The sequence below is a fragment of the Buceros rhinoceros genome, unplaced genomic scaffold (assembly GCF_000710305.1).
Source record: "Buceros rhinoceros silvestris isolate BGI_N320 unplaced genomic scaffold, ASM71030v1 scaffold32961, whole genome shotgun sequence".
Classification (NCBI taxonomy): Eukaryota; Metazoa; Chordata; class Aves; order Bucerotiformes; family Bucerotidae; genus Buceros; species Buceros rhinoceros.
In genome coordinates this window covers 19,989-30,772 of record NW_010396513.1, presented here as the reverse complement: position 1 = coordinate 30,772, position 10,784 = coordinate 19,989, and the positions used below count along the sequence as shown (strand labels likewise).

Here is a 10,784-nt window from a genome sequence, read left to right as displayed (position 1 = left end):
ACCCCCCGCCGCCGAGGGCCCGGCGGCGGGCGGTGCCCTGGACGCTGCGGGGCTGCCACGGTGCCATAAATGCACTGCTGAAATGAGTCACGCACGCTATGGCTACGCTGCAGTGGCCACTTTCAGAGGCGGTGCACAGGTGCCACCAGAAGAAAAAAGGGGGGAAGACCAGAATGTTTTATAGGACAGAACCCTCAACAACAGGGCTGAAAAGCACGTTTTTAAATCCCTTTGAAAACCACCAAACACTCAGAGAAAGCAGTATATTGAAACAGGATTTGATTCTGGAAGGGTGTTGTAAAGTAATCTGGTTCAGAGACCTTTTAATAGAGGGAAGATGAAGGACACTGTCAAACCCTGCGTAAAAATGGCCCCACTTGTTCTTGTCTGGACAGGCCTGAGGGAGAGTGAAACCCGGCAGAGGAGGCAATTAAGTGAGGGAGAGATCCGTGTCTCGTGGGAGTGCCGATACATGACGATGAGGAGCTGGCACATGAACTGGTTGTGCGCTTTGTTGCTTTTGTTTAGCTGACGCTGTCAAAACCCAGGAAACACCAAATCCACACCTTGGGTTTGAGAGTGATAACTGCTCTCAGCATATCTTCTTTCCATGTTGAAGTGGATGTGGCCTTGCAGGACAAAAACTCATCGCTACACAAACGTGCCTCTTCCCGTGCATCCCCATATTTCTGTTCACAGTAGGATGAAAGACCCTTCAGGCTCCATCCTGCCTGTCTCCCCGCCCGTGGGCGCAGCCACACTGCATCGCCCAGGGAAGAACAGGTTGGGACGCCTAGCAGCAGCCTCACCGCAAAGGCACCCAGCTCACCTAGGCTTACTTGCGTGTGTTTGAAAAACGAGTAGCCTGACACACCGTCGTGGTGCATCTGCATGCTAGACTGTTTGCTGTATCGCAACAGAGATTATTCTAGAATTTGGTTATTACATAGAATATATAAAAATTAGAGTAACCAAACAATAGAATATATAATAACCAGAGGTTTACCACACCAAGAGCGTAAGAGGCGGCTTTGTTACCTTCTGACATAAAATAAGGGATCCTGAACCTTCCTTCAAGAACTCGTTGCCTCAGTATGGGGAGCGTTGGTCCATCAAAAGGGAGTGCTCCACAGACCAAAACATAGAGAACTACACCCATGCTCTGCAAGAAAGAGAATATTCATTTCATTTCTCAATCTACAAACAAGGTTTCTGAGGGGGCTAGTCAAATCCTGTCAGAGAAAGAAATTTAAACTATGCTCTGCAGAAGAGGGAATTTATACAAGGAGTTAGATTTCTGAAGCAGCCTAAACATTGAGGCCACTGCGCTGAGGCCAGGTGGCCCGGCTTGCAGCACCTTGTGCTGATAAGCAGGTAAGCTGAAGTGTAGTGGGTTAGAGACTCTGGCTGCGAGCAGGAAGCTCCAGGCAGATGACTGAATGAAACCTGAAAAGTGAGTCCCAGCTTCAGGTGAGAATTAGAGATACTTCTTATTAACCTCACTGTTGTTCAAACAAAAACAAACATCAGACAGCAGCTGCTCAAAATAAGGATCTGTTACCTTTTACGTTTATCAATTTGCAAAATCCTGCGTGAGAGGCACACTGGCAGCTTCATGACCAGTCCAGCCTCGGGGGAGCATCAACTAATGATCCCGCGCTGCTGCCTGCAGTGCTGAGCACGAGGGATTAGTGAATGTGAGCAAAAGGAGACAAGCTGGGTAAGAGCTCTTCTCCAACTGCCAGACTGATTTTTGAAAGTATGCAAGCTACATGGCGCTGCCAGTGGGAAGAGTCTTGCAGTATGTGCCAGAAAAATGTAGTGCCGCACCAGATGAAGTAACCACAGCAGAACCTCAAGCCAGTCAGTTGGCATGGATAGTCACAGCACCGGATTTCTCAAGGGGAAGAAGCAGGCTTTCTACATTCACCTTAAAACTTTCTAAGCCCCCAGAGATTATAAAATTAACTGCGGTTTAAAAAGTCACTTTCTTCCTTAACGTGCCAAACCCCAAGTGTGGATCGTTGCATTCCTCCTGTGAACTCAGCACTTTCACAGACCTGTTCTACGATTGGGTGTTGCAGAGACGCTGAATCCTTAACTCATCTCAGAAGGTAAGTGAAGATGATGATGAATTTACCTCGAATATAAACACGTGCACTTCTCTTTGTGCGCAGGCAGGTTCTGTTAAGAATTTAGGATCTTACGTGTTTAAAGACAGAAATTGACTTCTGACATTCCAACAGTGCCTGTGCTACTCGGAACAGCAGGCGTAGCAGAGGTCTGCTGCGTGTTTATTTACTAAAGGTTCAGGAAGGCTGTAGCCTTTTCTTTAAAAAATCTAGCTAGCTATAAATACATGTATGTAGAGAGACACATGCATACATACAAATAGAGATATCTAAGAGCACAGTTTTTATTTGTTAATGCAATTAGCTTAATTTGAATTAGATTAGTGCTGAAAGGTGACTTTCCATGAACTTCCCTCTTTGTGTAACCAAATGTCAGAGCCTGTGTTGTTAAGCTATGTGCAATATTATCACTGCAAACCCGGTGCCAGGGCAGAGACTGCCAAACTGTGCTGTCTCTGGTTGCTTTAGGATATTAATGCATCATTTAAATACCAGAATACTAAAACTAAAAAACCAAGCAAAGAAAACACACCAATTGAAATAAAATGAGGAAAAGCAAGTTTTGAAAATGCACAAAGGTTGCACAGAACTTCTTCAGTTCATTTCTGTCCCTGTTACATTAGATACGAATGTAGGTTGTACTCCCTATCCCCCTCCATCAGAGTAGTACGCAGGGAGACAGACCAATTCCAAAACATGCAGCTGCTTGCAATAGAAATGTCTGTGGCACAAACGTGCTTGTGTCCAGCTCAAGGAGCAAAGCAGTCAGCACCTCCCCTGTGCTTCGGTGGCTCAGAATCCCTTTAACCTCATCCAGAACTTGCAGCCTTACAAGTCCAAGTGCCACTTAACACAGAAGATACTGAACACTGAAAAAAAGCGAAGTTCCTGCATTCAGTCAGGAGAGCTTTTGCAGGAGCTCACAAACACCTACAGCGTATGTTTAGTAGCCACCTTGACAGGTAACTTCCATTCCACGTGAAGAGACATTTGACGACGCTAAGAAGAAGCTGAAGAGGATCAGCTTGTCTTCAGCTTAAGAAAAATCAAAGATGATTCCTTTGTTCCAGCTTCCTAAAGGTTGACTTGAACACAGTTAAAAAAAGCATAATGATACCCAGATATCCAGCTGGGGTCCCTCGTATTGCTGTCCTTCAAAGACTTCCGGTGCTGCATATGGTGGGCTTCCACACCACGTCATCAGAGGCTCACCACTCTTATAGAAATTCCCAAATCCAAAATCTGTTAAGAAATTAAGGGGAAAGTCACTCCAAACTCCAGTTGCATGACGAAGTAATTATGCGCAAGGACTCGGCCCAAAGCTGACTTTCATTTATGACAGCTCTATCACAAATCTTTTTATCAGAACTCCTGCTGGAAGTATTTGTTGGGATGCTGAATGTCCTATACCACGATTTTCATGACAACTACATAGTTATTAAAACACTGAAACTTCACCACCTGTAGCAGTTTTGAGTAAACATCTACCAGCTTGCTAAATGGAAGTTCGTAAACAGCTATCACTAAAATTCAAAGTGACGATCATGCATACAGACAAGCTTATTCACTTGCCAGGAGATACCCGAGATTCAGTACTGGACCTGAGGTTTCCTGAGTTTTCTTTAGGTGCTCTCTAGTCTCGAATACACACCAAAAGCATCAGCTCTGTTGATGGGAGGAAGGCACTCTGCCAAAAGCAACAAGCATGGGAAAACACAAAGCCTTTTGCTAGGAAGGAAATTCTGCTCCTGGGCTTGTCTACAGCCCTTTCCATCGACAACTGCAATTTACCATTCCACAGCTAAGCAGATCTTTTAAAAGTTTCTGGTTTATGGCTTAATATGGGACCAGACGTGGGTCCCATGGGACTCTGGTATTAATCACCATTTGTGAAAAGCCCAAGTGACAGCCACTATTGCACAGGCACAGGAAGTCAGATAGAGTCTGACGGCTTCATAACTGAACCGAAACTGATTGTTTTAAACTGCAGCATTTGAGGTGGCCGCTACCACTCTCTGGTGCTCCAGTCTGTAGTCTCTTGCCTTCCACTCCACTCTTGCCGCTGTCTTTGCTCCCTTTGCTTTGTTCATACATCATTTGCTTTAGCATTCTTTACCCTTCCTGCCGGGATCCCAACAATCCCTCCTACGTCCGCCGCAGATACCCATTCCGAATCGCTCCTTTCATGACACTCCTCAGGGTTCATACACAAGGCTCTTACTCATCAGGCTTTTAATAAAAGCCACTGGAGCAGTGTTTGGAGACACCTGTTCACACCGTGAATCAAAATACTTGCTCCACTGAGGTCTAGGGGAGTTTCTCATGGATTGCAGTGAAGCCAACACTCCTCCCTGTTGCTCCCAGCATTACCACTCTGTACTGCTTAGTCCTCTATTCCACTTGCATCGCAGGCCAGCCTGTATGTTCTCTGTGACAACAAATGCTGTTAATACTAAAGCGAAGAATGAGGAATTCTCAGGGAGCAAGTTCTGATAACAGGGACAAATATTATTTGGATTTACGGCGTTCAGGCAAGCTGGCTTCAGTTCGCTAACTGGTATGAAGTATCTCCGAAGGAAATACAGAATGGAGCGTTGGCAAGTGACATGCAAAGACTGCCAAGCATAGCGACATTTTTTATGTTCGCCACCGGCCTGCTCCCGTGTGAACAATCATTTCACTGTTCCCTATCACTTTTTCCACACTAGAGCAAACTACGCAGTAGAAGGTTACAGAAGTTGTTCCTTTTCTTAAGGTGATAATGATTTTACCCTTGTAGCTAACCAGGCTCCCACAGAGTAACACTACAGGCTGGTGTGACTCGAGGAATCCTGTGAAAGTCAACATTGCTGATAAACAGTAATCAGGCTGCTGATTTAGTACTATCGAGCACTGAATACCACAGAGGAATGTTAATACAATGCGCCACAGATCAGCAGATAGCAACACTGATAACACTGTGGTTAGCAGACACAGGAGATGCTGGTACCACTTGATTTGCTTCTATTTGTATAGGTGTGTTACTCAGAGGAAAGAACCGGGCTCTCTCGTCATACATCACGAGCTATAAAACCACAAGAGAACCCTCAGAAGCAAAGCAATACAGAGATACGAAATAAAAACTTATCGGACTTAGATAAAAGTTAACCTGGAGCTGTTTGAGAGAAGCAGTAAGGAAACAGAATGGGATTACTTACACTGAGCTTAACAGTAAAGGTATCTGGTTGCTTTCCTAACAGAAGGACACATGAGCTCTAGCAGTTCTTTTAATAGAACTCTTCCTGCAACATACATCAAAAATGAACACAGGCGGAAGAAGCGGTTTCAGGAACACCAGAACTGAAAAGGCTTTTAGAGCATTTTTCTCTTCTATCTTCCAAGATTTTCCTTAGCATGTAATAAGGTACGGAATTATAGAATAGTGTGGGTTGGAAGGGACCTAAATTAATATTTTATGTCCCAAAATTATTAACATTATTAAAAATTAATATTAATGTTCCCTAAATTAATATTGTATTCCAGATAATCAACAGACTTTGTTACAAGATAATATTTCACCACTGTAAATATCTGGTACAGGTGGAACCCTCAAGAGGTTAAATCTCCAACATCAGTCCAAGGTCACCGTATTAGCTCCCAGTCAGCAAATACCCAGTCTCACAGCAACGAACTTTTGGGACTTGTCCATCAAAGAGGAGCCCCGCTGCCTGTCACTAAGGCGGCTACAATGCTAGAAAGACTATCTGAAGGTCAGACTACACAGGAGACCCTAACAGCGTCATGCTCTGCAGGCACACAGAATGTCCGACAGTTGTATGAAAAATTACGCAACTGCATTCTGGCACGTCACCACACTCTGGAGGTGCAAACAGCCAAGGTCAGCTCAGATTCCAAATCTGCAGAGGAGACACCGAGCGTAACATCCCTGCTCTCCCTCCTTTTACATCCTCCTTCAGTTCTGAAAAAAAATGCGAATTCAGCTGTAATAACAGAGGGTGAAACAACAAAATCTTCTACCAAAACCCTCCTCAATCTCTGTATGTCACCTGCCTTTTTCCTATCACAGCTAGACTTTTGTTGTGAATTTTTTTAATTCTCTTTCAGGAGACTTTTCTTCACACATAATTGGCTTGGCAACCTTGACAATACTTCAGGAGACATGAAGCAATTTGTTCTCTCAGAAGCATTTTGCCATCTGTGTAGGTGTCATTAAATCTGATCTCTCCCTTCACTTATCTTGAATTTCTCAGATTTTCAACATCCTCTTAGTGATGCACATAAACATCGATCTTTATCTCTAAACTGCTGCTCCTGCTTAGGTGCCACCCTCCTAAATCTTTGTATCAGAGTCACGAGTACACGTGTGTGTGTTTGGAAGCACAGCTACCGACAGCATGACCTGCTCGGAAAGTCACTTTCTTTGAAACTGGAATCCTGTGTAACTCTGTGCCTTATCCAGACTGGATTTAACGTTAGCTATTTGGTGAAATTCTTACGGTTACCCCTTCTGGTTTCCATTATGGTTCCTACACCTGTGTCTCCAAATGACATTAAAGCATTGCTTAAGAACTCCAGAATTAGTAGCCTCCATGAAAACCATTTCAAAGGAAACATTCAGGATTTACATACCAGACACTTGGTCCAGTGGGTTCCTCAATTTTTAATTATTGCGCCGTCAGTTTAGTTGTCCCACTTTTTGGAGTGTTAGAACGGCCAGGATTCAATTAAGCACAAACCAGTCTCTAGTCTCTCATCCTGTCTCTTCTCCCTCCACCTTGTTCCTACTTTGCAGTTGCTGATATACCATAGTCTTTCTGGATTAAAGGTAATAGTTTTTAACCGAAGAACACTGTTAAGAATTCTCATTCCAGAAAAGCAGATTTTAAGAACACTGCTGATGTTTTAGGGAAAAATGTGCTAGCCCTCAAAAAACAAACCCAAAAAACCAAACAACATGCCAGCCACAGAATTCTGAAAGGACTGAAATTGGACTCATTACCAGAGGACTGAGATTATCTTAATATTTGCCTGAATCTGCATGTTAAAAAAATGCGATCATTTGCAGCATTGTGTTCAGCTGAATAAAATCTGTGTTTGTGCAATCTGCAAATATTGGCTCTCAACATTTGCGGTATTTTGTTTCTCAATCTCATTACCTCGTTCAGAATAATCTTGAATTTAGAAGGTATAATTTTTTGAACATACATCATTTAAATGGAATTTGTTTTCATGTTAAAAATGGAAACAGACTAAGATTTCAGGCCCATTTGCCATGTGAGAAATGGAAGCTCCCTGCCCGAACCACTGCAACTTCTGCTGTGCATCTAGCAGTGAGGAGGTAGTCTCATTTGTACCTCTGAAAACCCTTTGGAAGGGATACTAACTTCAGAGCTATAATTAATCCATTCTTCTAAAATTACCAACAGAATTCAACCTGCCTGGCTTCACAGAGCCACGCAGATCTGTTATAACAGTAACTCGAGCACAGGAGATGACTGGGAGAGAGGTGCTGATAAAGGAAAGGTATGAGTGCGTTAGAGACAAACCTGACCCACTTCATGAACTGAATGCTGATCAGCCAGTTCTGACGTCAATGCATATTTTCTGTCCACCATCAAGACAAACCAGCACTACAACTCGCTTCAAAATAACAGTCTCTCCTACCTGATCTGGTTCAAACGCAGTAGCTTTACCATCAAGATGCCGTAATTTCTGAGGACCTCTACAAGGCATCGTAATCTGGTGGTTTTGTGGGGCTGGCTGGAAGTGTACAGAGAGAAGCTCACTATTCCATCCCCAATTCGAAGCTGTACTTCCTTGTGACAAAAGCACAGCTGTCTCACTGTACGGGCAACGAGCAAGTTTTATTTGACGATAACGTAGCATCATACTCTATTTGATCACATCAGTGATCAGTAAGTGAAATCCAGTCCCCGTGACCCCTTCGAAAACCAGCAGAACAGAAAGGGTACGTGAACACTCCAGCTATATACAGGCTGTAACTTGGGGAAGAACAAAGGAGGTTTGCTTTGCTAGTGCTAAAAAAAATTCTATGTCCAGCCTGAGAGAGACCGCTGGTGTGGCATTCTTCAGCCACAACCTTCTCGGTGGACGTTCTACCTCATTAATACCTTTTTATGTTATTTATGCTACAAATTAAGTTTGAGGCTTTTGCTCCCAGCTACTTCGTGTCTTCTACAAAATAAGCCTATCGAAGTTCTCACCTCAAGATCTTTACACATCCTCTGTTTCTTGTGCAGTTTCTAAGACTGAAGCATTAAAATGAATCAAGAGGTCCAGTGAAAGTCAGGAAGAGCCCAAATGGCCGTGAGTATCTTATGGGGATTTCATAGCTGCTTGGAGTGATCAGCAAGGGAAAACTCCGTGCATAGTGCTGCGGCCCAAGGCAGACACGGACACTGCAGAGCTTTCCATCAAAATAACTCATCAGTTCCTGTGTTCTTTTCCAATTGCTAGATTAATTCAAATTAGAGAATAACTCTAGCTATCAGAGTTGGGATCCTGGCTGCCCTTTGTTCTTCCACAGTTTGATACACGAACCATGAAGAATATGAACCACTGGAAGAGACTGTTCTCAGGGATGTGCACAGCACCAGATAACTCCAAAAATCATAGACAGACAATAACTTCCATGGAAAGGTTTATCTCCTTAACAGAGAAAAATAAAACAATTGACTCAGCACAAGTCACTACAAAGTTTCTCGCAGTCATAACCTTCCTCCAGCTCCTTTATCACCAAAGCTGGACACAGGAATTGATATCAATCTCATAAAGCTTGACAAAGACACATGAAAGAATCAGATGATATGAATTACTGACAGTTAATGTGGTCATCTGCATACAGACCACCTGTAATTAACTTTCTGTAATACAGAGGTAGAGCACAAGAACAGAGAAGAGGAAGAAAGAAACAGCAGCAGCTGATGGAATCTAGTATCTGCCATTTATCAGTGCCCTGGAGTCCCTGCAGAACCTATGCATTGAAAATTCCCTGCCACAGAACAGTCCGTGTCTCTAACCTTTCTTTGGTTAACGGGTTTCCTGAGATGCCTTTGAGGTCGTTTTTGTGAGCCTGCATCACGCTTGCAGTGCGGTGTTCAGGGAGGCAGGCAACTTGCACCCCTGCAGTGCTAAGGACGTCCATGAAAGGAACATCTCTGAATGCGGCCCTGCTCCAGCGCGGCTGAGCCCCCTGGGGAGTGCTGGCAAACTATGCCAGGCTGAACGTGACAGGCTACCGTGCAGAACACTGATATGAGGAAAGAAATGAGCAGGGATAGAACACGGGGGTGAAAATGGGGAGAAGAGCAGCAGATCAGAACGTGAGAGACAGCGCAGATGAACAGCAGCATAAAAACTCTCTTACGTTTAGTTCCGTTACTCATAGTAAGTGGGGTCCATGGGACCTGCAGCCTTTAGCCACCGTATTTACCAAAGCCATACATCAGCCCAGTAAATACAACTGTAAGCAGGTTGTAAGTTCCAGGTGCTATGATTGCCAGTAGCTGCTAGAAATAAATGCGAGTTTGAAATCAGAAATGAGAAAAGTAAAAACGCTCTACAAATGCTAGTGCTGATAAACCTGTTAGGTTAAAGCTCAGAGAACCAAAAGCCTTTCACTGTCAAATTCACTGTCAAATTTCCACCAGGTGTGAGCAAACAGTGTGAGTGACCCTTTTAGAGTTCAGAATTTTGAGGCATCACCACCAATTCAATATAAATGTTATTAGTTACTTTTCTTGGGCCACTTCACTACAAAGTCCAGACACCATCTCCATCCCAAACGGTTTCTTTAGCTTTCTTCAGGTATCAAATGCCCTAAATAAGAACATATACCAAAACTGCCTCCTTCCTGCTACAACAATTGAAAACTCTCTTACTTCATCTGACGATAGCTTTTAGTATTTTTACAGTTCAACATGAACATGAATGCCCACCATAGAGTATAGAGACAATTAGAAGATAATCTAAACAGTTAAATACCGAGTGAAATGAGAAAGAGGCTACTGCAAAGACTCTGCCATTAATTTATATAAAGCGTTAAATAACAATTTTTACAGCTTTTATGAATCTGCTGTAAAATTCCCACTCCAAGATGCTAAAGGACCATGAAATACAGAAAACATGCCAAAGAGCAGATTAACAGGCTTCCCTCTCTAGCTCCAGAGAATCTGAAGTGTTCCTTCTGCCAGAAAACCCCGCCTTGCATTCAGATTTGATAACAAAACGTGGCCTAATACTCTCATGGTGCTGGAACTCACATTGCTGCATTTTCCTTTTCCTCAATTTTAATGTATCAGTTACTTAGCCTTTCTGTAAACTCTTAAACCATGTGAAAAAGATGCTAGAGGTGGAAAGCTGGTGGTAAAGGAATGAAGAAATTAATGCTTTAAATGTACAAAGAGAACCAAAGGTCAATACAAAAGCAACAAATGTACCCAGGATCTGGGAAAGCTACTCCATTAATACATATATCAGCAAGAAATCCTTCTTAGTCAACCCATTTCATTGGCAAAGATAATCTGGTTTTGGTTTTGGTTTTTTTTTTACTCAATAGCAGTGACTGTCAGCTTCCTTTTCTCAAAGTTTAACGAAGATAAAACTCTTGCTCAAAAAATAGTTTTCTTCTCA

General features: G+C 43.2%; 1 protein-coding gene across 1 annotated transcript in view; it reads right to left on the bottom strand.

Annotated features, from left to right (window-relative positions):
* SIK2 (salt-inducible kinase 2) overlaps positions 1 to 10,784 on the bottom strand; it is a gene marked incomplete at its 5' end in the record, with an annotated part of 41,743 nt that overhangs the window by 11,820 nt on the left and 19,139 nt on the right. The window contains 2 exons of the mRNA XM_010145930.1: positions 1,039 to 1,162; positions 3,250 to 3,374. Coding sequence (XP_010144232.1) covers positions 1,039 to 1,162; positions 3,250 to 3,374 — 249 coding nt within the window. The remainder of the gene's footprint in view (positions 1 to 1,038; positions 1,163 to 3,249; positions 3,375 to 10,784) is intronic.